Raw genomic sequence first — 26,624 nt, forward strand, 5'->3', positions numbered from 1 at the left:
CAAGGCTGAGCAACTTCACATGGATTTTTTTAACTTCTAGAATGTTCCCAATACCCGCCAGACTGCAACTTGAAAAACATAACTGCTTGAGTAGCTCTCTGTGGATTTTTATAGTCTAAATAATCTGCTTTCATCTTTGAGGGGAAACGCCTGCATGATTCTAGTCAAGAAACAACAGGATGAGGATTTACAGTCAAGTTATAAAAATTGCTCTTGGCTGTTCAACCACAAACTCAACTTTTAGCCAGCTGTGTCAGGTTAGTACTACTAGGGCAATCTCTCAATAATCTAAGACAGCTTCCCTCAGCATGAATGGAACATGGAATGTCAAGCTGTAGCCTCATTTGAATCTAAGCAAATCGAGATTTGGTCATTACATGGGAGATTTCCTGGGAATCTTATGTATACCATTTGGAGTTCCACTAGATGACAGCAAAGCAAAAAGTGGTAATGATGACTCAAGAAAAGGTAACTGAACCAGAATGCATATTTAGCAATACAGCACCAGTGTTTTGGTTGTTGCACTATCAATTATTTGATAGGCTCAACTCGGTCTGCTAATTTCCAACTACAAAGCCCTATGGAACTCAGTCCCTGTGACATTATTTACAAAAACACTGCTGATTGGATACAGACTGGTATTGCATTCTTCCCAAGAAGTGATGTTGATGGTGGTGGGGGCCTCTCATTTACTAAGCACTAACTTACTTTCAAGAAGGGGACAAAGTCATCTTCTTCTGGCAGATGCTGTGTCAATAGATGGATGTGCTAGGCTGCCTTTTTTCCACCTGGTTTGGTTTTATGGGATTTGAATTAGCCAGTTTGGTGTAGTGGTTAAGGTACCAGGCTAGAAACCAGGAATGCAAGCTCTAGTCCTACCTCGTGCATGAAAGCTGGCTTAGTGACTTTAGGCCAGTCACTTTCTCTCAACCAATGATGTCAGGCTCAGGTGACAAGCCACTTGATCAATTCTGTTGCAACCAATGAATCAACTCTCAATTGATTAAAATTTAAAAAAAATGGACCCTGCATTTGCAGGAAATGTCAACTTCTGCTCAATGAAGTTGTATGAATATATGGGACTGTTTTATACACCTATTCCTATACACTATTCACTCTAAACCTTCTAGAATGTCCAAAGTTGGTAGTACAGTATATAAAACAGTAAGTAAACCACCTTGTTTTGAGACCATTTTGTGCTTGCCTCCCTGTCAATATAGCTTTCTTAGCAAAAATATTCCCTATAACATCCCTCACCACAAAGTTGCCTCCATCAGGTCTTATAAATATCTTGTTACATGGACGCTGTAAAATTCATTCACTTACTATGATCTCATCATGATTCTGTGAAAAGGTTACAAATGTAGCTATGTAAGACTGTAATTCTCATTCGTTTTTCAGTGGTGGTAGGGCAAAGATTGTTGCTCGTATAAAGTTGGCTAAGAAAAGATGTTAACTAAACTGTGGGACAGGCAAGAATCTGTTTTTCTATTTGAGCTAAGGTTGCAAAATTCATACCTACAAAGTTTGCAGAAGATTCCAGTTAAGTAACTTTGTGTTTTCTTCTTGAGGGATGAAAATACTTTAATGTGGAATGCAAAGGTATGGTCTGCTATGAAATAGTAACATTAAAAATGCTTTGAATTTCCTTAGGGCCTTAGAATTAAGGTAAGAGTAAAGGGAGAGCAAACAGGGAGGACAATAACAGCAGTTAAAATATAACTTTATTTTTCCTCATTAAAAACCAAAGACAGAGAAATGTTACAAAAGTATTAAAGAGAAGCACTTCATCAGCAGTCATCTCTCTTTCCAGACTTTCACCTTAGAGCAGGGTTGTCACTCTGCCGGCCCACGGGCCAGATGCATCATAGCAAAACCATGCCCACCCCATTGCCGGCAATAGCAAAAAAAAGCTGCAATACAACACAGCACATGATGTTGCGAGTTTGACACCCCTGTCTTAAGAGTATCAGGACAATATCTTCTAGATCCAACACCCCACCCCCCAAAAAACATTCTGCAGTATCTACGGAACAAAGTGAGGGCAACTTTATATGTATGAAAACACATTCCAAATTATCCTGACTATGACAGGTGCTGGTGGTTTGTAGGTCAAGTCTAATCTGCCAAAACAGAAAACTCACATTAGGTTTTGCCCTTATCATTACTAGAGGAAGGCCAAATCCTTTCAGATTATAGATCTTCAACATGTGCACTGACCTATAAAAAATCATCTTTAGGATTAGAAGATAAAAGGGAACCTCCCCTCTTTCAACTAGAACAATTGCTTTAGAAAAACTATTTTGTTGCATGTCAATTTTGACCCTGTTCTCAAACCAATTAAGAATATCATCTTATCTTTTATTTAATTAGTGGTTTAAGAAGGATTGTGCCCATCCATCCCTGATTTCTTCTTATATAGACTGGTATAGAAAAGAAATACAGTAACTCACGTATTCCTTTATTCTTATGCTTTTGCCACCAGGTTTTATAAACCCAACATATTTACTGCTAGGATTAAAAGCAGCTGAGTTAATTCATTCTGACTAGAAAGTTTCTGGCCTTAAGATTCCAATGATAAAAAGAACCTCACAGCTGTTGGCTATTTTACCCCCCTATGAGCCATCTTTTTCAACTCCTACAGTCTACATATTTAATTGTAGAAGACAGCACAAAAGTGTTCAAAACAGTGGTCAAGTTATAGTTTCCATTATTCTTTAATTAAAAAAATATATAACACAGGAGTTCTTTCTACACTGTTCTTCATACGATTAGTATACAAGTTGAGACTGAAATGCCTTTGACACACACTGTATAGAGAAGATAATATAGCACATTGTTAAAACTTATTTTCCTAAATCTCAGAACATAAGCTTCATTGGGTTAGCACAAAAACCTGTAGAGTTGGGCCAACTGATTACCTGAATAATTGGTATCTCAGATGTCAATGCAAAGCAGAAACTATCACCAATGTGTACAGAAGAGCTGAGCTTGAAATATATGGCTGCTTCTGTAAAGCTGCTCTTTTTAAAACATGCCTTTTTTCTGCTTTGCTCATTACTCCTACCAGCAAAAAACAAAATTAAAAAGACAGATCATAATGCAAATACTTGTGAAGTATTTCCTTCCACATATTTATGTCTTACATAACATCCACCTAAACCAGTGGGTTATACATCAAATGCAGCTTATAGTCATATTTCTGCTTTTGTTACAATTTCATAAGTTGTTTACAAAGTGAATGCTATAAGACATGTTGTTGGATGTGCAAACCAATCATTGCAGTATTCATTCCAACTTCACTAAAAGAACATGTGACATTCACATGGCTTTATAAAGGATACTCAGACAAGTCAAAGGAAATTATAACTTCTCATTTATTCTTCTACCTGCAAATATCTATCCAGTTACTGTATATCCTAAGACTCTGTACAGCTCTAATTCTATTTGTGCTGAACAAAATATATAGTTGTCTCTTTAACTTCATACTCTACTAATTTCAAAGCAATTCAGCTGCTGCACAGCTCAGTAAGCTTCTTGGTCTACCTTATAACTTGGTGGCACAAAACCAAATAAGTTTACCTACCCTGCGAGATGAAAACCGTATGTTTCTAATCTTTCAGACTCATACTAAAAGCAGAGATCCTTCCAATTCCTGGATAAATCCTAGTCTACTGAACATTCCTAGATACAAGGAATAATTCTCTTAGATAAAGAACAAGAAAGCTGCTTACTGCTGGGGTTTTAGCACATGGGCAGTTGCTCATTTATAATATATTGTGAAGATGCTCTCAAGCTGAGTTCAACTCCTAAGACTGCATCCATGCTGTTTTCTTGGCAATGTTATGGAATTGGTTTGTGATGTCCTTCCCCTACTGTGGGCTGGGATTTCTTTCCTGTTTACCAATCCAGATAACAACTTTGGACTGCCCAGGTGGTTCTACATATAAACTAAGCCTTACCCAGTTTAGCTTCTGAAATAAGTCAAGGTTGGCTAAATGCTACCACTCACTGAAGATCAGTTATAAGGGTAATATGCTCGCTCCATTTATAAGAAACCAGCCTTCTGTGAATCAATAGTATCTTGATAGTTGCATCACAATTTATGTGCCTAGCTTGGCTGATGCACATACATTTCCTTTCTGACAATCTTCAGACATTATAATGGCATGTAAAACAGACAACAGACAAGACACCAATCTCCTGATACCAAGGATCCTGGAACCTATTGCAGATATGTGCCCTCCATGTCCCTTGGGCAGCTGGTTGATATGATGATTCCTGAGACTTTTGAGTACATTGTTCAGTAGGCACATGATGGTTCTTCAACTGGAGCTATTGGGCTCAAAGGCTTCAAGGTGCTCAGGGATTGGAAGGCAAAAATCGATGGATCATACACAAAGTGGGGTGAGGGCCGACTGCTGTTGATATGCTGCATAGAGAAGAAAAAGAAAGAGATAATTACCAGTTCCCATAGGATAAATGAATGACAGCAACAGGGGTCACCAACCCCCACACAGCAGCCCACTACCAGGACTTGAGCCTTTTGGAACTGTGGAAGTGGTGGGTGAGTGAGCACATCCCCACTCACACAAGCAGTGAGTGAGCACATACATTCACCCCTCACGCAAATGGTGCTGTGCGTGCAGAACCTTTCTCTCCCCCCCCAACCAGGTCTGCAAAGCCAAAAATGTTGTGGAACTCTGAAGTAATATATCACAACTGAAGTGATTCAAAAGCTTTATAATAGTAAATTAGTAATAAATCAAAATCTTTTAAAAGGTTGAAGAAAGGAAAGCACAAAATATGTGTTAAATATGTAATATGTATATAATATGAATGAAATCCTGACAGTAGTTAAATCATGACTGCAAGTTAAACTTCCTTATTATGTGTGATATTTTGGTTTAAAGTTTCTAGGTACTTTATAGTACTAGAAAATTCCCTTCAGTGTATATTTATATTTTGTACTTATTCAATGTAAGGGACGCGGTGGCTCAGTGGGTTGGGACACTGAGCTTGTCGATCAGAAGGTCGGCAGTTTGGCAGGTCGAATCCCGAGTGCCACGTAACAGAGTGAGCACCTGTTACTCGTCCCAGCTTCTGCCAACCTAGCAGTTCGAAAGCACGTAAAAATGCAAGTAGAAAAATAGGGACCACTACGGTGGGAAGGTAACAGCATTCCGTGCGCCTTTGGTGTCTAGTCATGCCAGCCACATGACCACAGAGACGTCCTCGGACAAGTGCTGGCTCTTCGGCTATGAAACAGATATGAGCACCGGCCCCTAGAGTTGGAAACGACTAGCACGCATGTGCGGGGGAACCTTTACCTTTACAGTTGCAAGAAAAAGTATGTGAACCCTTTGGGATTACGTGGAGTTTTGCATGAATTGGCCATAAAATGCGCTCTAAACGTCATGTAAGTCACAACAATAGAAAAACACAGTCTGCTTAAAATAATACTACACAAACATTAGCTGTTGTCATGTTTTAATTGAACATAAGATGGACACATTCACAGTGCAGGGTGGAAAAAGTATGTGAACCTTTGGACTTAATAACTGGTTGACCCTCCTTTGGCAGCAATAACCTCAACCAAACGTTTCCTGTAGTTGCAGATCAGACCTGCACAACGATCTGGAGTAATTTTGGACCACTCCTCTTCACAAAACTGTTTCAGTGTAGCAATATTCTTGGGATGTCTGGTGTGAATCGCTCTCTTAAGGTCATGCCACAGCATTTGAATTGGGTTGAGGTCAGGACTCTGACTGGGCCACTCCAGAAGGCGTATTCTGTTCTGTTGAAGCCACTGTTTTGTTGAATTACTTGTATGCTTTGGGTCATTGTCCTGTTGCATCACCCATCCTCTACGGAGCTTCAGTTGGCAGACAGATGGTCGTACGTTTTCCTGCAAAATGTCCTGATAAACTCTGGAATTCATTTTCCCATCAATGACAACAATCCGTCCAGGCCCTGAGGCAGCAAAGCAGCCCCAAACCATGATGCTCACTCCGCCATGTTTTACAGTGGGGATGAGGTTTTGATGTTGGTGTGGTGTGCCTTTTTTTCTCCACACATAGTGTTGTGTGTTTTTCCCGAACAACTCAATTTTGGTTTCATCTGTCCACAGTATATTTTGCCAGTAGCGCTGTGGAACATCCAGGTGTTTTGCAAACTTCAAACATGCTGCAATATTTTTTTTCGACAGCAATGGCTTCCTCCGTGGTGTCCTCCCATGTACTCAATTCTTGTTTAATGTTTTCCTTATTGTAGATGTGTCAACAAAAATGTTAGCATGTGCCAGAGATTTCTGTAGGTCTTTAGCCGACACTCTAGGATTCTTCTTTACCTCATTAAGCATTATGCGCTGTGCTCTTGCAGTCATTTTTATAGGACCACGCCTAGGGAGAGTAGCAACAGTGCTAAACTTTCTCCATTTGTAGACAGTCTGTCTTACCATGGACACATGAACATCAAGACTTTTGGAGATACTTTTGTAACCCTTTCCAGCTTCATGCAAGTCAACAATTCTTGATCATAGGTCTTCTGAGAGCTCTTTTCTGCGAGGCATGGTTCACATCAGACAGTGCTTCTTGAGACCAGTAAACCCAAAACAGGTGTGTGTTTTTAAAGGGCAGGACAGCTGTCAGCAACACATCCAATATCATCACACTGATTGGAGTCAAGGTTGGCTCACTCCTGGCTGCAATTAGCTCTTGGAGAAGTCATTAGGCTAGGGGTTCACATACTTTTTCCAACCTGCACTGTGAATGTTTACATGTTATGTTCAATTAAAACATGACAACAGCTAATGTTTGTGTAGTATTATTTTAAGCAGACTGTGTTTTTCTATTGTTGTGACTTACATGACGTTTAGAGCGCATTTTATGGCCAATTCATGCAAAACTCCACGTAATCCCAAAGGGTTCACATACTTTTTCTTGCAACTGTACCTTACTTATTCAGTAAGAGAAGAGCAATTAAAAGAATCAGTACTAGAAAATAATTATTGATCCATCCCCAACTTTCTATCCTACACTAAACCATCAAAACTACACAAAATCTTTTCATCAAAAATCTTCTCATAATTTAGTGTCTTTGCTTAAATCCTTTCATTAATGTTAGAAGGTCGTGAAAATGAATTAAGGAACTGTTTTTTAAAAGCTCAGTTATAATGACTTAGCAGTAACAGCCTTATTAGTTATAAATTACAATAAATTTACACAGTCTTGACAAAATGATATTCTGCATGGGGCAAGAGTACGACGGGAATTGTTGTCCAGCCTATCTGAAGGGCAGAAGAAAATAAGCCACTGCTTGCTTTACTGTATATATAAAGATGAAATAAAAATCCAATAATAATTACTGGAACAAAATTGTCAATCAGATGATAAAAAGTAATCAAACAAAAACATCTACTCTCATTTTTTTCCTAGCCGCAGCTTTATTCTAAAAAGCTGGATCAGCATTCTTTGAAGAGAATTGAACTTTGGGTATAACCAGATTAAATTTTAAACACATTGCTTATTCTTTTCCTTTTTTCCCCACCTCATTACCAGCTCAGCACAGCTTTCCAAATGCCAGAGTTTGCTTAACCATTTTGGACACTACTCTTTTTACAAAGGATTTGGATTTTTAACAAACAATTAGCAGCTCTTTTGTCTAGAAGTGACCTCTTACACTTCAGGGTCATTTCGTCATGAGGTGGTCACTGTATCCAGGATTTCACTCCTTCACCTATGCACATTCCTTAATAGGTTTTGATTTAAGAGGTCGTGAACTTTAAGTTCTTCTGTATGACTGAGCCAAGTCAAATCTTTTTATCTGATGGAAAAAGGTCCATCAGATTATCCGCACCATTCTTTCCTTCCTAGTCTTGGAAACTGGAGACATTTCATTTTAACAGAAGGTACAACACAGCAGTTTGGCAGCCTGGTCAAATTACACATCTAAATATTCTTTGATTACAATATAAAGGATACTGCATGCATGATCTTTAGAGTATTTTTACTCAGCTCTAACCAAGAGGCTGCTTCCTGATGCAATACGAACATTACTTTTGAAGAAAAATGTGGGGGGTGTTATTGATTTGTCTTGTGCAATACACCATAGCAAGAGACAGGAGAGATAGGCTGAGTCAAAGCTGAAATAAAGTCATACAAGAAGCAGAGTCCATATAGGCAGCACATAGAGAAACAAACGTGCACAAGAGAGTCTTGTAGCACTTTAAATCTAACTGATGTATTATAGCACAATTTTTCATGGACTAGAGCTCACTTCACTGCCATCCTTGAGGGTATACATAAGCCTAACTAGTTATGGCATAAGCTGTTATATATACAAATATGTATAAATGCATTTCTTTATGGACCCACTAAAATCTTTTAAATAATGGTTGTTGTATTGCTGAAAATTTTTTCCTTTTTAAAAAAAATTACTTAAAAGCATGCTATTGAGCCTTATTGCTAGGAATGCTGAATTCTAATTTGCCCCAAAGTGCTACAGTTTTTCAAGTCATAATTCTAATAATATGTAATTATAATAGCATATAATTACATGCTAGTAAGGGTGGCTGTAAAATAAAACCCACAAATACATTAGTTGGCATTTTATGAATGTTTACACAATCATTTGGTTTAGAGACCTACTGTTGCATTTTTTTCTCACCCCAATGTCTTTTCCAAATATGTATATTTTATATCTGTAAACTTTTGCAGTTGTGTTACTTTGATTCAGTTTTGCCAACTATGTCTGCAATTCTGCTTATCAGTTAATTTACAAACAAATTTTCAGAGAAAAAATCCTAATAATATGGATGTTTTTACATACAAGTGTAACAGAAGATGGCATAATGGACAACTAAGTTATCCATTCTCTCTCTTGGGTTTTGAAATAAAAATATGTTTCTGTTTTAAAAGTCACAAAAGTAATTGGTTGTAAATTCTGAAGGTCAATATGAGAGTACATTCTTTAGCAAGTTGAATCTGCTGGACAGATGGAGGAATAAAGCAATCTGAAATCTAAATGATTGAGACTGAATAGTCCCGATATTGACGTTCTCTTTTCCAGTTCTATATCATGTAGAACGTCTGACAACAATGAAGCGTTTGGTTTTTTATATCTCCTGTAACTATCTTAATACAGGTGCTTCCTAAAATTTAGATACCCCCCCTCCATATTATATCAAACTCAAGTGAACAGAAGTTGACACCTCTATTTGGTGCAGAGTCAAACACATTTTTTGCCAGTTTGAATACATAATTACTATTTATGCATAGCTGTTTATACATTCAAAACAAGAGAACAGTGTAACCAAACAATATTTTAAATGGAGAAGCTCAAGTTCCTGGACAATTTACTTTTATTTTAGCCATACCAGCTGGCCCTTCAGAAAATACATATTTTATTTCTTGTCAAAAGAACCAGTGGAGATCTTTTATGAATAGGTATCTGCAATGGCAGCCATGACACTTTCCCAAATATAAAAACCTTTGGAGACTTCTGCTATAAAGAGTTTTCTACACTTTGTGAGACAAGTAGTATTACTTAGCCCTGTCTTGTATTAAGAGGGATTTCAGCACTATCAAACAAAACCTTTGTTATAAAACAAAACATTTATAGCACAAAATAATTTTAATACGAAGTAGATTTTTTTTAACAAAAATGCCTCACTCAGATAGCAAATAGATAAGGGTGAACCTTCCATTTCAGTTGGGCAGTTGAGTTCTTCTTATTTCCCCATCCTTAGTTTTGCAACCTTTTTAGAAAAATCATACCTATTCTTTCAGCTACATTTTTCTAAAACTAAGGACTTTTTGTACAGAACACTAATATATGGATTTTTGCAAACCACATTTTTGCAAGTCCTTATTAGTATGTAGTATATTTTATGTTTGTGATATTGTGTAAGGCTTTGCTGTTTAAAAAGGTCAAGATTTTGCATACCAACTCCATTTTGTTTCATACTTTGGCTCTGGAAGGACAAGTTAGGACAGTGTGCAGATAAATGCAAATCAAATTAATTTCTCTCTTCCCTCCACATGCCAAGGTGGCGGCTCATGGGAAAAGAAACTAGTGCTCAGCCTAGAAATTAACCAACTATACTGTAGCTCTGTTTCATGAAATCATATCCAACATCCTCCTACACAGCCAGAAGGCTTGGCTAACAGCAAGAACACAGCAGGAGAGGCATATTTTAAAAAGTCTCCATTCACCAGCCGCCTGCTGTGGCATTATGGATGGTGTGTGCTCTGGCAGGCCTCAAAGTTGGAGAGTAACATAGCAACCTTTATTTAGAGTTAAAGGGGCAGAATTAATCAGACAGATTTGTCCTTCCCCGTGCAAGGAAGCCGCTTACCAGTACTCTACTGAGAGAGAGGCAAGGAAAGTGGACAAAGAGTTTGGCACTTCTCTTCAATAAAAAAATGCCAACCAACAGGATCGGTGAACAAACAGCAGCTGGAACTTTTGGCTGCAGGCAGGCAATGGAGCTAATCCATCAAGGAAAGGGAGAAGAGAACCTTAAACTCTGTAGCGTAGCACTACAGAAGTAAAGCCAGAACCAGAGTCTTTTATGGGGTCACATTAATGGAAAACACAAGATTTCACAGAAATACGGCTCATTGGACAAAACGCCAGTTATGATGAAAATATTCAAGCATGGAAAACCAAAAAAATGTTGGGTTGTTAGTTGGTTTGGAGATACAGCATTCTATGGCTTCAAAATTTTGACTTTGTTTTGTTGGTACCACACTGATCCATGAAGGTTCCGTGAGAAATATATCAAGTATATCAATATATATATGAAGTAAAGAAATATTTCAAGTATATATCTCCTTAGATGTGCCCATTTAACATATCCCAGTTAGACATAAGATAGGTTTGAGGGCAAGTCACAAGAGGTCTCTCAAGAAGAAGATGGATAAATAGTAAGACATGTACCACCTATGAGGTGGCTCCTCTGCTTTGAAATTGCCTTTCTGCTCCTCTATTGGTATGTTAACAACATAAAGGAAAATGAAAACCTCTCAGTGGAGATGTAACTATTCTGTCCCAGCAAGAAGAAATAATAGAAGAGTAAATATGTCATTCAGGATTGAAGTATGGAGTTCTTGGCTGCTTTCTGAGCTTAGCTGTCTACTTTCAGACGTGGAGCAAATCTCACTGTTAGTTGCACTGGTGATGTTGTTTACCTAGTTGGGTAAAGTAACATATACAAACAAGCAGCCAAACTCAAAAGGCACCAAAGACGCCACAAGAAACATGCACTTGTCATATGATTTGTGTTATGATCATATTTTGTTCTTCTCCTTTTAATGGATTTTCTTCCTGACTATAATAATAATAACTTGAAAGAGTGGTGGAAAATAGTACAATAATTCAAATAGAAACAGTATTCAGTGCCCCTTTTAAACCTTAGTGAATTTTACAGGACGTTTTTACTCTAAAAGTCACTTTTAAAAGCATATTTCTCCATCCAGTAGAGTCTCTCTGAAAAAGGGAACAACTAGCTGCTTCTCTATTAGATTTTTGGTGGGCTGTAAGGAACTATTTTAAAAACTATTGTTACCAAAATTACCTTGCAATGCTATCCTAGGAAATAGTGTAAATGTAACACTGTAACACTGAGGTTCTGACCAATCTTCAGCTAATTATCTGCTCTTTATGGCATGCTGGCCACTTACTAGCCTCGTGCAAAGCATGTACTCTCTTTTGCAGTTTCATCTAGCATGTGATTTATCAAAAATAATCCAGGCAGACATAAAAGTTTACTAACTCTAAAATGGAGGACATGTAAAGAATAATAAGCCATTGGCAATATCACTTATAGTTAAGGAAACCTTACTGTTTTTCCATTGTATTTATCATTATTTTGGAGCTCTGTAGAATACATAAAACTATAGAGAATAAAATACAAAGCACTGATAATCAGGTATGTAAGAAGCTTGGCTGTTTCTGCCTCTGACCTTGGGCAGACAAACTTGTTACAGCATGAAAGACACCACAAGAATGCAGAAATTTGCTTTTCTTTACTTTTACAATGCCAACAGCCTGAATGGAGACTTTTTGTGCAGCTATTTCAATTTGGTGCCCTCTAATTGATTGGGATTGGGATTCCAGTGACTCCAAAGTACAGACAATGCTGACTGAGCCAACTGGAGCTGTATTCTAAGACACCTGGAAGTAAAAAAAAGTACCGTATATACTTGAGTATAAGCCGACTCGAGTATAAGCCGAGACCCCCAATTTCACCCCCAAAAACTGGAAAAAGTTATTGACTCGAGTATAAGCCGATCCGCCGTTCTGCAAGCCTCTGCCGCCAGCAGAGGCTCGATCCGCCATTTTGCAAGCCTGAATACACAGGAATACCCTGTGTGGCCGCGGCTCTCGGGGAAGCCCTGGCTGTCCGCTTCCTCGCTCCACGCTGCCATTCGGGGCCCGCGCTTTCCCCGGGCAAATCGCGGCGCCCAGCAGGCGAGGAAACACGCCCGCTCCAGTCGCCCCCCCTTCCCTCAGGAGACGCGAAGCAAGTGACCGCCCGGAGCTTACCGAGGACTAGCGCGCGGCCGAGGCTTCGGTGCTTCCAGGATCGTGCGCACCTCTCCCAAGCCGCCGCCGTCCGGAGACCTGCCGAAGTTTGGGGAGGTTTGGGGAGGTGCGCGCGCACCTCCCCAAACCTCCCCAAATGTCGGCAGGTCTCCGGACCTCCGCGCCCTGCCTGCCTGCTTCTTTCCGCTGCGGAAAGAAGCAGGCAGGCAGGGCGCGGAGGAACGGAGACCTGCCGACGTTTGGGGAGGTTTGGGCGCCTCCCCAAACCTCCCCAAACGTCGGCAGGTCTCCGTTCCTCCGCGCAGACCTGCCGACGTTTGGGGAGGTTTGGGCGCCTCCCCAAACCTCCCCAAACGTCGGCAGGTCTCCGTTCCTCCTGCCGACGTTTGGGGAGGTTTGGGCGCCTCCCCAAACCTCCCCAAATGTTTGGGCGCCTCCCCAAACGTCGGCAGGTCTCCGTTCCTCCGCGCAGACCTGCCGACGTTTGGGGAGGTTTGGGCGCCTCCCCAAACCTCCCCAAACGTCGGCAGGTCTCCGTTCCTCCTGCCGACGTTTGGGGAGGTTTGGGCGCCTCCCCAAACGTCGGCAGGTCTCCGTTCCTCCGCGCAGACCTGCCGACGTTTGGGGAGGTTTGGGCGCCTCCCCAAACCTCCCCAAACGTCGGCAGGTCTCCGTTCCTCCTGCCGACGTTTGGGGAGGTTTGGGCGCCTCCCCAAACGTCGGCAGGTCTCCGTTCCTCCGCGCAGACCTGCCGACGTTTGGGGAGGTTTGGGCGCCTCCCCAAACCTCCCCAAACGTCGGCAGGTCTCCGTTCCTCCTGCCGACGTTTGGGGAGGTTTGGGCGAGGTTTGGGGAGGTTTGGGCGCCTCCCCAAACGTCGGCAGGTCTCCGTTCCTCCGCGCAGACCTGCCGACGTTTGGGGAGGTTTGGGGAGGCGCCCAAACCTCCCCAAACGTCGGCAGGAGGAACGGAGACCTGCCGACATTTGGGGAGGTTTGGGGAGGCGCCCAAACCTCCCCAAACGTCGGCAGGTCTGCGCGGAGGAACGGAGACCTGCCGACGTTTGGGGAGGCGCCCAAACCTCCCCAAACGTCGGCAGGAGGAACGGAGACCTGCCGACGTTTGGGGAGGTTTGGGGAGGCGCCCAAACCTCCCCAAACGTCGGCAGGTCTCCGTTCCTCCGCGCCCTGCCTGCCTGCTTCTTTCCGCTGCGGAAAGAAGCAGGCAGGCAAGGCGCGGAGGTCCGGAGACCTGCCTACGTTTGGGGAGGTTTGGGGAGGTGCGCGCGCACCTCCCCAAACCTCCCCAAACTTCGGCAGGTCTCCGGATGGCGGTGCCTTGGGAGAGGTGCTCGCGATCCCGGAAGCACCAAAGCCTCGGCCGCGCACAAGTCCTCGGTAAGTTTTTTTGTTGACTGGAGTATAAGCCGAAGTGGAATTTTTCAGCCCAAAAAGTGGGCTGAAAAATTCGGCTTATACTCAAGTATATACGGTATATGTGTGCCTAAGGCACAAGAGACTATATTATGAGGAACAACAAATCTACTTCTCACTCAGTTAAAGACACGTTCTTATCCCCCATTAAGATTTCCAATGGTTTTAGAGGTATCATCCTAACCCTAACATTCCCTTTAAAGTGTATATCATAAATAAGCAGGAAACAATTGTATTAGAACAGTAAGGATTTCAAACTCTCTGGGGATAAGACTATTTCCAATCCACATTCTAATGCTTATCTTATACTCTGCTACTTTTTAGCCCACCCACAGACAAAAATAAGCTGACAAAGCCTCATCTGGTTTAAATCAGCTGTAGATATGTGGCTGTAGATGAAAGCCAAATCTAGCATTCGTGGCTGGAGATTAAGCCAATGGCCTGACTTGCTAAACCACTGCTTTATTCAAGCAAGTCTCTTCTCTCCCCACCCCCCATTATTTTATTCCTGGTTTAGTTGGTTGGCTTTAGGTCCTGAGGACAAAAATGGCAGTGCCAAATACTCAGTGGTGGGATTCAAATATGTGAACAACCAGTTCTCTGTGTGGATGCTTCTTCCGGAAGTCCATTCTGGGCCTGGGCAACAAAAAATTAGCTACCGGTTCTGCCCAAGTGGTGCGAACTGGCTAAATCCTACCACTGTAAATATTGCATCCCTCTTTTGCAGGTTTTGGAGGTACTTTTTACAACCACTCTACTGAAGTATACTAATGCTAGAATTAATCTGTCATATTTGATAACTGAGTATAGTTTTCATTTTCCCAGGTGCATTTTAGAGCAGCTTTTTAAGCAATTGTTTCTGAAATTCTTTTGATTATCAAATTATTCCTTTAACTTCTACCATTAGTTTGAGGAAATACAGGGTATCAACAATTTCATCATTGCAGAAGAATCTGCTAGTCTGATTGGAATCAGCAGTGTTCCACTGCTTGTACTTTATTTCCAACAAGAGAGTTTTTCCTTCTCTATGTGATCTCTCCTGCTTGTATTGGCAAATATAATTTTATATTATGTCCCTCACTAATTTGGAATTGTGTTCCAGGACAGTTCCTTTACCCAGACACTTTCTAAGCATTCACTTCTGGCAATGGTTCAAGTCCATTGCATTGTAGAATATCTGGCATACTATATCCTTTAAAATGGTTGAATTAAAGTTCCAACTTACAATATTAGAAAGGATAAATACTTGTTTAGTTCCCTCATAGGGCGGTTGCAATGTTGCTGGGGTAGCTTTATGTGAAAAGGTCAAATAACCATGCCAATGTCCTCATTAAGGGCAAAAAAACCCCAGAGCTAATGTATTTACAAAGTTGTCAGGTGGCCACTGGCAATTGTACAAAGGGATAACTAGACAATGCCCAATCTTCTTTGAAAAGCTCTTTACAAAGAGAGGCTTTATGCTCTGTTACACATAACCAGGCATATTAGAAAATTAGCTGGATCTTGATTCTTACTCACATCAAGACAAGATAGCCATAGCTTTTATTTATCCTCACTATCTTTGCACTTAAAATGATGTTGTTACGATATAATACAAAAAGAACATTTCAAACTGAAGTAAAAAATATATTTGTATGTGTTTGTATCAACAGAACAGACTGGGATATTTTAAAATATGTTCTACTTATAAATTGGCCTGGTAACAGATAGATACCTAATTCCCTTACATGGATAAAACAACAGAATTATGACTCAGTAGCTATCTGCTTTCCCTAATTTGGGAATGAGGACAATAGGTCATTAACTTTTCTTATTTTCTCTGGATTTTGTGAACTTTGTGGGTCTCAGAAAAGAGTTTATGTGCACTACTGGAATGCATCTTCTCTTACTTTCATGTATTTGGTTTCTATTCCAAAGACCTCTTGCTTGTACAAAAGCAATGCTGTTTTCCCTGTTTTTGTAGCTAATTCATACAACTTCCCAAGAGAATCATGATGGTTGGATGAAAACTCAAGACTATCTGAATGAGGTTAGGCTCTTGGCAAGCAATGGAAACAGCCATACCTTTAAGCCAGAGGGCTAATTTAACAAATTGTTCAGATACTTCTGAAATGAAGTCAATGTCAATTCAAAAAGTTCATGAAGAAATTTGTTTTACTGCAGAATAGAAGTATAAACCATGAACATGCCAAAGAAGTAGGAATTCAGTTCAGTTGAAAGAATATTCAGAATTTAGTTTTTGATATGATTCAGTCTAGAAAGTTATCGAAGAGGAAGCAATGCCATACAGGAAGCAATACTGTATAAAAAGTCCCTGGCATAACAAATATGGGATTATAGCCAACTTATTCCAAGATGGTCATTCCAGATAAATTGAGACTACAACTTTCTAAATTCTCAGTCAATACAGCAGTTCTTGAAACCATAATTCCAACATAATAGAACACTTAAGCTGGAAAAGAGGGATCTAAGAGAACCAGTTTCTTTAAGCTCCAAATATTTCCACAGCAAGCAAAGTAGATTTTTTTGTTATCATTAAGTCTAATTTTACAGAGGTCAATTTGGAATTTCCATAATATCCCATCAAAACCATATTAAGAAAACAGCATCTCTATTATATTGAGTCAGACCTCCTTCCTATTTAAGTATTGTTCCAAAGTAACTAAAGCACAGCAGGCTATAAGCCATTTGCATCAAAATAAATAAAGAGGCTCCTGCATCTTCAGTTAAAGCAAACTAAAGTCCCTTCTTAAAAATCTCAAAAAGTGCTGCCAGTCAATACAGGATGACCAAAATTTTGATTCAATGTAAGAAAAACTTCCAGCTCACCAGAATTTCAGACAGGGATCTTCTCCAGTCTTGCAGGAAATTCCAAGAGATAAACTTGTATTCTTTACCACTGAGCTATAGAAATGTGTGGCACAAGCATTCTACCAACACAAGCTTTCAAAGGGTGTAGCTTTGAAAGGGTGCTGCTGGCACATGTACTTCTAAGACTTTATGGCCTTTATATGTAATGCAAATCAGATGCTAACCCCAAGGATTTTGTGAACTTTGTGGGTCTCAGAAAAGAGTTTATGTGCACTACTGGAATGCATCTTCTCTTACTTTCATGTATTTGGTTTCTATTCCAAAGACCTCTTGCTTGTACAAAAGCAATGCTGTTTTCCCTGTTTTTGTAGCTAATTCATACAACTTCCCAAGAGAATCATGATGGTTGGATGAAAACTCAAGACTATCTGAATGAGGTTAGGCTCTTTACCACTGAGCTATAGAAATGTGTGGCACAAGCATTCTACCAACACAAGCTTTCAAAGGGTGTAGCTTTGAAAGGGTGCTGCTGGCACATGTACTTCTAAGACTTTATGGCCTTTATATGTAATGCAAATCAGATGCTAACCCCAAGGATCCACAGCACAAGGAATGAATAGCTTCCTTATGGCTAATGTGCAATGAGTGAAGATGCTCATGCATAGAACACCCAATAATTTGCATTGGTTCTAAACACTGCACTCTCATAAAGCTAAGCCATCCAAGGCAAACAATATTATCCATTCAGAAAGGCATTAGTGCTGCACATGCCAGCACAGTACATTTGCCTCTGGAAAAACTGCTTTACTAGCAGAGGTCAAGGATAAGAATCTTGGGTGTATTATACAGCAAAAGGATTAAATGAAAAGGAATCAAATTCCCACAAGCATCACAAAGGGGGGGAAAAAGAACACTGACAATTTACTACCTCTGTAGAGAAAAACCTCTTTCTCCCAGATCACTGGATGAAATTTCCATCAGTTTATTCCCAATATATTTGAAAAACAGTCATGTAATCTCCCCTCCTCCAACACTATAAATGTATTTTATATAAATATATCTGTTGTTGCATTCATTTATTCTTAATATCAAATATGTGCAAAATCTCTATGGGTCTCTGGGCTTGCATAGATAATTTTGAAAAGGTATGTCTAATTTTTCCTATCCAGAGATAAATTTCAGAAATGTTATTGGGGGTTTTTTTCAGCGTAGAATTAAGCCATACAAATTACTTATGCAGCAAAGCATCAAGGGATGCCAATTATCTAGATTTTTATAAAGCATATTTTGATATAGTTATGCTTATTGACAAGTTAACAAAAACATTCTAGCTATTAAATATGAGATTAATAGAATTTCTATCTGCTCCAACTTAGCCAGTTAATTTACTGTATTTAGAAAAAGAAAGATATTGTTTATGCAAATATATAGAACAAAATTGTTTTCATTATTGCAAATCCATTAAAAAAATTAACATGTGGGTGAAAATCTAACAGGAGGAAGAATCGCATGCTTGTAAAGAGTTTCCATCACTGATTCCAGCCCTGTTCAATAGTGGCAATTTGCTACTGGAGCACCTTTAATAAATGGCAGTTTATCCTCTGCTTAAAAGAAAGTCTATAATAGGTTTCCAAGATGGCTTGTTCCATTGCTGAACAGTTCCTATTGCCAGGAAGTTCCTCCTAATGCTTAGCCTAAATTCCTTTGCTTTTAACTTGATTTTGCCATGCTCTCCACTGCATCAGAAAACTAAATTCTTCCATCACCTTTATATATAGCAGCCTTCAAATATATTTAGGAGGCTGTAAATCTATGGTACTCATTCTCATATTTCGGTACAGAATCTTCATTGTATAAAGCTACTTTCTTCACAATTTTTAAAATTTCCAATTACTCATTATTACCACAAATAAAAAGTCTATAGTTAATTATTCTTGCTCTTATTTTCTTTCTCCTCTCCTTTCTATTCTCCTCTCTCTCCAATTGCTTTGCCCTGGTATAGCATATGGACAAGAATTACTAAAAACTAACATAGGAGGAAAAATTATTTGTTTAACAGGAACCGCCTTCAAAATAGGACTTAAACTGTTCCACACTTAAATGCTTGATCCACAAGATTCTGTTGCTTGACTTCTCAGTAAGAATTTTGTCAAACAAAAAAGCAGATTATTGAAGAACAAAAATGAGATTAGAGATTAGATTGCACTATATCTGGGTGGAGTAAGGGTTTCTCTCCATGTGTATATGTGTGTTTGTGTGTGTGTGTGCATGTGAGAGAGAGGGAAAAGAAGAGAAAGGGGAGGGGGAGGGAGGGAGGGAGAGAGGGAGAGACAGAGAGAGAGAGAGAGAGAGAGAGAGTACCCATACTGTACACATACATTTGTGTATTGTCCGACCCATCCACTGTGATCATTAAGTTCACAGATGATACCACCGTAGTGGGTCTTATGCAGGTGGAGATGAAACAGCGTACAGGGGGGAGGTACAAAACTATCCCTATGGTGTTTAGAGAACAACTTGCACCTGAACATCAGCAAGACAAAGGAGATGGTGTTAGACTTCCGGAGGAAAAGAGAGGAACCTGCCACACTGTACATATCTAACCAAGAGTATACTTCCAAGATACTGATCTATATCAATAGGATTTCAACATTCTTATTTCAAAATGCTGTCTAAAAGAGAATTGTAACCATTTGAAGCCATGTAAATGGAAATATAATTTATGTGATCCTCATTATGGATGAACTTACATAGTTAAGTAAATTGATATAACTTTTTTCTACATTTATGGAAGATCTTCATTCCAAAGTTCAAAGTTCAACATTAACAATCATTTATTTTATCTGTAAATTTGTTTGTAATTTTCCATATTGTTAAGGCAGTGGTCTTGCTGGGCTTCTTCCAAAGAGGTTTCTCCAAGGGTAGTAATGCCAGTTAAAAGATATGGGGCATGCCTTTTCTTCATCACCTACATTTCTCATCAATGGCTACACAGGCTTGTTGAAAGCTTTTGAAATCATGCATGCATCTATTTCATATTTCCATCCTTATAGACTGTTTTGTTAAAAAAAAGAGAGGAAGGGAAAGGTAGGTAGGACAGTTCATGACAATGATGTATGAACCGCATAAAGCTCAGTGAAATTGCTAAGAAGATAACGTGATACAGGTAGTCCTTGCTTAACGACTATTTATTGGTGGTTTATTTTGCAAAGAGGGAAATTAGAGATGAAGTTATACAAGCTGCCTATGATTCTAAAGTTGTGATTGCTGATCAAGAAGTTTTGGTTCTAAAAGAAATTCCTCCAAAGATTTTAAGGAGAAGGAAGGATTTTAAATTTCTTGTGCAAGAGCTCAAGCAACGAGATATAAGGTTCAGATGGGAGATTCCAATTGGGCTGATGGTGATGCATGAAGGTAAAAGGTACCGTGATGCAGGCACGTGATTTTTACAATAACGTTTTAAAAGCAACCCCATTATCATTTTTGGAAGCTACAAAGAGATCTGGAGAAGGAGAACATCAAGAGGCTGAAGATGGACAGACAGAGGAGAACGGTGCTGGAGGAGATCAAGCTACAACTTCTTTGGATGATCCTAGAGAGCAGAGGGTGACGCGTGCTGCTTTAAAACGATCAAAAAAAATAAAAGAACAAGATCAGCAGAAGTCTATGGAACTTCCACAACGTACTTATAGCCAAGCAGTGGGAGGAGCACGGCCTAAAAAAGATAGTCCTATCAAAGCAGTGCTTCAAGAGCTTTGGGATGATATGCATGACAACTAAATTTTTAACTTGGAATGTTAATGGACTAAATTCACCACAGAAGAGGAAGAAAGTTTTTCAATATTTAAAACAATTCAAGATAGATGTTATATGTTTGCAAGAAACGCATATTAGGGTTGTGGATCAAAAGTATTTATCGAACTCAAGGTTGGGTACGCAATTTGTTGCTTCTGCAATGAATAAGAAAAATGGAGTGGTTGTTTATGTTAAAAGTGCTTTAACAGCAGACTTAATTGAAGCAGATAAGCATGGAAGATACGTTATGATAGAGCTGCTGCTAGAAGGCAAAAAGACGCTTTTAGTTGGATTATATGCTCCTAATCAACAACAAGCTGACTTTTTTAGCTTACTTCATACAAAGCTTACCCAGTTGGATTATAAATCTTTTATTTTTATGGGGGATTGGAATGGTGTTTTGGATGTACAGATGGACAAGGCTGGAGCTTTTAAGCGCGTCCCAAGTCATGCTAGACTGCCTAAATCCTTTTTTGAAATGAAGGATGACTTGGAACTGCGAGATATTTGGCGCGAGAGACATTTGCAGGAAAAGGATTATACTTTTTTTTCTGACAGACATCAATCTTTTTCTAGGATCGATTTTATTTTGTTGACTAATGATTTTTTTTAAGGACTAAAAAGGTGAAGATTTGTGCAAGAACTATTTCTGATCACAGCCCAGTTTGGCTAGAGATTGATAAGGAGAATAGAGATAGGCGCTCGTGGCGCGTAAATGAGAATTTGTTTAGAAATCAGAGTAATGTGGAAGAATGCAAACAGCGGATGAAGGATTTTTTTGAAATGAATATGAATAAGGGCACCTCTATGGACATGGTTTGGGATGCTAGTAAAGCCTATATGAGAGGGGTGTTGATATATATGAATAATAAACATAGACGTGCTGTGGAAGCTAGGAGGAAAGAACTGGAGAATGAAATAAAGGAAAAAGAAAAGGCTTTGATTTTGAATTCAGAGGATGTGAAGATTAAGGAGGCTATTAAACTGTTAAGAGGACAATTTGATAAATTAATGGCTGACCAAGTGGCAACCAATTTGCGGTTTGCCAGGCATAATACCTTTTGCAACGCCAATAAACCAGGTAGATGGTTAGCTTATAGATTGAGGAAAAAGCAAAGGGCTTCTAATATAGATAAAATTGAGCATAAAGGAAGGGTTGTGTTTCAACAGGACCTTATCAAGGATGCTTTTGTGGATTTTTATTCTAAATTATATGCTAAGGAGAAGATTAATGAAAAAGACATTGATATATATTTGGAGAATGCTAGCATCCCGGTTCTTACGCAAGTACAAAAAGAGGGGATTAATCAATTAATTACAGAAGAAGAAATTCTCACAGCAATTAAGGAATTGAAGATGGATAAAGCACCAGGTACGGATGGTTTGTCTGCGGCTTATTATAAAAATTTACAATTAGAGATGATGAAACCGTTAAAGGAACTGTTCCAGACAATCCAGAGGGGGGGAAAGGTGCCACCGTCTTGGAGAACAGCTTTTATTTCCTTGATTCCGAAGGAAGACCAAGATGCTACTCAAGTTAAAAATTATAGACCGATATCGCTTTTAAATACAGATTACAAGATATTTGCTAAGGTGTTGGCTAATAGGCTGATGAGGGTTCTGCAACAGGTGATTCATGGGGACCAAACGGGGTTTATTAGTGGTAGGCAAATGAAAAATAATGTGAGACATATAGTTGATGTGTTAGAGTTTTTGGAAAGGAACAACCAGATCCCTGCGGCGCTAATTTTTCTAGATGCTGAAAAAGCTTTTGATCAATTGAATTGGCAATTTTTGATGAAAGTTTTAGATAAAATGGATTTTGGGGAAAATTTTTTACAACCGATTAGGGCATTATATCAAAAACAAACTGCCCGAATTATAGTTAATAATAGTCTGACAGAAGTATGTAATATTGAGAAGGGCACAAGGCAAGGGTGTCCGTTATCGCCCTTGTTATTTGTGTTAACATTAGAGATATTATTGGTTAAAATACGGAATTCGGAAAAATTTAAGGGTATACAAATTAGAGATCAGGATTATAGATTGAGAGCATTCGCAGATGATCTGGTTGTTACAGTGACCCAGCCAGAGAACTCTGTTGTGGACCTGATGGAGATAATAACACAATACGGGAAGGTTTCTGGATTTAAAGTTAATATACAGAAAACCAAAATTCTGGCCAAAAATATGACAGTTTCGCAAAAGGCTCTCTTAGAAGGATTAACTGGATTTGAGATTGTTAAAAGGGTTAAATATTTGGGGTGCTTTTGTCGCCCTCTAATACAAAGTTATATAAAAATAATTATGAAAAACTATGGGGGAATATTCAAAAAGAATTGGAGAGTTGGGAAAAATTGCAATTGTCCTTGTTGGGACGGATCGCAGCAGTGAAAATGAACGTCCTGCCTAAATTTCTATTTTTATTTCAAATGATACCGATTCTTAAGAAAGATTCTAATTTGGAGGAATGGCAGCGAGGTATCAATAAATTTGTTTGGGCAGGGAAAAGGCCACGAGTTAAACTTAAGATTATGCAGGATACTCGTGAGAGAGGTGGTCTTAAAATGCCCAATCTTAAACTATACTATGAAGCTGCTGCATTAGTAGGAATAAGTGATTGGATTAATTTGACACAAGAGAGATTATTAAATCTTGAAGGCCACGATTTGTTGTTTGGCTGGCATGCATATTTGTTGTATGACAAGAAGGTAGACAATGTGTTTAGAGTGCATATTCTAAGACAGGCATTGTTGAGAGTTTGGAAGAAGTATAGACATAAGCTAGATTGTAAGATACCACTGTGGGCAATTCCAAAACACGCAATAGAAAATATACATGCTGGTTTCAAACATGATGTGACTACGTACAAGGAGATTCTGAGCTTGGAAAGAAATGTCTGGAATTTGAAATCATATAGCCTCTTGCGAGAAGAGAAGGTTGTTCAAAATTGGTTTCAATATACTCAGCTACGAGCCAGGTGGAAAGAAGACCAGAAAATTGGTTTTACAATGACTGATGAAAATTTGATAAAGCAAATTAGAAATCAGGGTCCAGCACATATCAAACGGATATATCTTGCATTGATAGAAATTGACTCAGAAACAGAGCTTGTTAAAGATTGTATGATTAAATGGGCCCAAAATATCCAAGAAGTTGTTACAATGGATACGTGGGAAAGGATTTGGGTGAGGAACGTAAAATTTACACAAGCTCAAAATCTAAGAGAGAATTTTTATAAAATGTTTTATAGATGGCATTTAGATCCTAAAAAGCTTGCAAGTATGTATCCGAATTATCAGCCTAAATGTTGGAGGTGCGGTGACGAAGACGCAACATATTTTCACATATGGTGGACTTGTAAAAAGGTTAAGGCTTTTTGGATAAAAGTCTGGTGGAACATGCAGAAGATTTTTAAACAAAGGATAAAGTTTTGTCCGCAACTTTTTTTGTTGGGAATAATTACAGATGCAACAGTTGTGGACACTAAGTTGATGTTGAATTTAATTACGGCAGCAAGACTCTTAATAGGTCAATATTGGAAGAAGGAGGAACTGCCGACTATAGAAGAATGGACTTTAAAGGTTTCTGACCTGGCAGAGATGGCAAAGATCTCGGCTTATTTGAAAGATCACTCGCAAGAACGTTATATTATGGAGTGGAGAAAATGGATTGAGTATATCCAGAACAAATATGGGACTAAAAAGTTTCATGTAGCATTTGAATAAGTCTTCCTTTTTTCTCTTTTTTCATATTTAATAGTAATAGTGTTTGTAGTTATCCTATATGAGCTAGAGAGTTTACGGTTGTTAGCATATGGTTGTTTATGATTCCTTTTTTTTTGTTTTTTATACCTTGTACTTAGCTCTGGGAAGTCGGGGGGGGGAGGGGGGGAGGGGTAAGGAGGGAGGGATAGGGGAGGGGTAGGGGGGTTTGTTAAAGATAAAATGTATGATAAAACTTTTCAATAAAAAAAAAAGCTCAGTGAAATTGCTAAGAAGATAACGTGATACAGGTAGTCCTTGCTTAACGACTATTTATTGAGCAACCATTCAAAGTTACAATGACACTGAAAATCATGCTGTATCTTTGCCAAAACAGTCAGCATAATGGATTATTTGCAACCGGCAAAGGGGATTTTAAAATCAAGAGTTCTCATTGATTGAAGACTTAAAGTATTCTTAACAGAAATCAAGGGAGGGACTGCATCAGATAATAAGCAGATTCAAAAGGCAGACACCATAGAACATTGAAAATGATCAGCTGCCAAATCAATTCTTCCCAGTACATTTCAAAGATGTAAAAGATCTATAAGAAAGAGAAATGCATTGGCCACTATCTAAATGGGCATGGTATAAATTCTGTAAATAAATGCATCATGTTCAAATTCTAACTTACTGTTTCCCAGAACGTATCAAAACAGATTATTCCTTCTGGCATGTATCAGAATAACTACCGTTTTTTAGTTCTGCTGATTATGAAAATGTCATCTTTGACAAGCTAATATCCTACAAAAGAAAGCTACAAACAATATTCTTACCATTCATCTTCATCTCCTACATTTATTTTACTATTGAAATGATCCATTTTCATCCTCAGGGCAGGGTTCAAATTAAAAATAATCATTTTTGGTAAGAAAAAAACTAAGTTGTCCTTGCTACTCTCTGAGCTTGCTTGTTTTCTTGCAGACATTTCATTACCAAAACTAGGTAATGTCATTAGTACTAGTCATGTTAACTAATTTGGATAAAGAAATATCTGCAAGAAAACAACCAAGCTCAGAGAGCACCAAGGGTACCTCATTTCAACCCTGAGCTATAAATATTCACCTTTATTGGAAAAAACTAAAGTAGATTTTACTAAGTTATATTCTCTTATATTATATCCATTAATTTGTTTTCAGATTGAGTTTTATTGCCAGACTATATGTATGAATGCAACAACTAAATTATTTGAGTAGCTGTTCATCTCTTCAATTATATTGTCCTTGATTATAGTACAGTACAATACATTTTGTTCATTTTTGGCACAAGGCAAAACCTTTGCCAAAGAAGTAAAATCTTGAATGCCTACTCAATTCCAAGTTGAAAAATAAAATTGTTGTTTTAAGAGGGCACAAAGTTTCACCTGTCTACAGTGGCTTTTCAGACTACTGAAAGAAGAATTAAGGGAAATTGTTTGATGACTCTGATCCAAATCCAAGGAACTAATGGTATCAAGATAAGACACAATCTTTCTCTTTTCTGTTCCAGCTTAATTTATATTGCAAACAGCACAAATGAAGTGAAGAACTGTATGGCAATTAAATTACCAGGAAAAAAGAGATGAAAATAGGGGAGTCTTCTCTATATCTAGAAATTCTCTGATACATGTAAGGTACTTGGCATCTACTTTAAGATAGTCCCCTGATTAATTTGCTAGAACTATAGCCAAAGTGACAGTCCAAGTTTGAAGTATTCATATCTTTGAAAGATCTCAAAAGTTTCTAAGACTATTTTTTAAAAGCTCTTTAGAAAAATGTGGGGGAAAACATGACTGAACACAGAGGAACAAGAAATAGAAGTGATGAACTAAAAGAATGGCTGTTGGGTTCTGAACATAGCATTCCTTTTATAGAGAAAAATTCACCTCAGTATTTTTTGCTGAGTTGATCTAATATGGAATTCATTCTGGTTGGTTGTGTGTCAATAGGAGACAAGCCAAAACAGGCAATATATGCACATGTACAAAATGTTGTATGAAATAATGAAAAGAGATTGACTATCCCTCATCCTGCAAAAACAAAAAAAGAGTTCAACATGTTGAATAGCTTGCAAGAACCTTAGAATGTTTCAATTAAAAAACAAAACAAAACAAAACAACAAATCCAGAGGTGGAAGGGAAGAACTGCCAGCATGCTGAGACTCCAGTTCTCAGATGGGAGAAGAGGTGGCAGACTGGTACTGGAAACAGGACGCCACTGGAGTGGAATTGGGACAGCAATAGAAGAATAGCACCTATAAAGTTTAGTTTAGTTTAGTTAGTTTTATTAAATTT

At 38.7% G+C, this 26,624-nt stretch overlaps 1 protein-coding gene across 2 annotated transcripts in view; it reads right to left on the reverse strand.

Annotated features, from left to right (window-relative positions):
* Nucleotides 1-1,713: 1,713 nt before the first annotated feature.
* LOC308678543 (uncharacterized protein) overlaps nucleotides 1,714-26,624 on the reverse strand; it is an 86,162-nt gene continuing 61,251 nt past the window's right edge. For both annotated transcript variants that reach the window (XM_081345774.1, XM_081345773.1), the window contains exon 5: nucleotides 1,714-4,432. In XM_081345774.1, the coding sequence (XP_081201900.1) occupies nucleotides 4,304-4,432 (129 nt within the window). In that variant the 3' untranslated portion in view covers nucleotides 1,714-4,303. The remainder of the gene's footprint in view (nucleotides 4,433-26,624) is intronic.

This window comes from Vipera berus (assembly GCF_964194415.1).
Source record: "Vipera berus genome assembly, chromosome: 1".
In the NCBI taxonomy this organism is placed as follows: Eukaryota; Metazoa; Chordata; class Lepidosauria; order Squamata; family Viperidae; genus Vipera; species Vipera berus.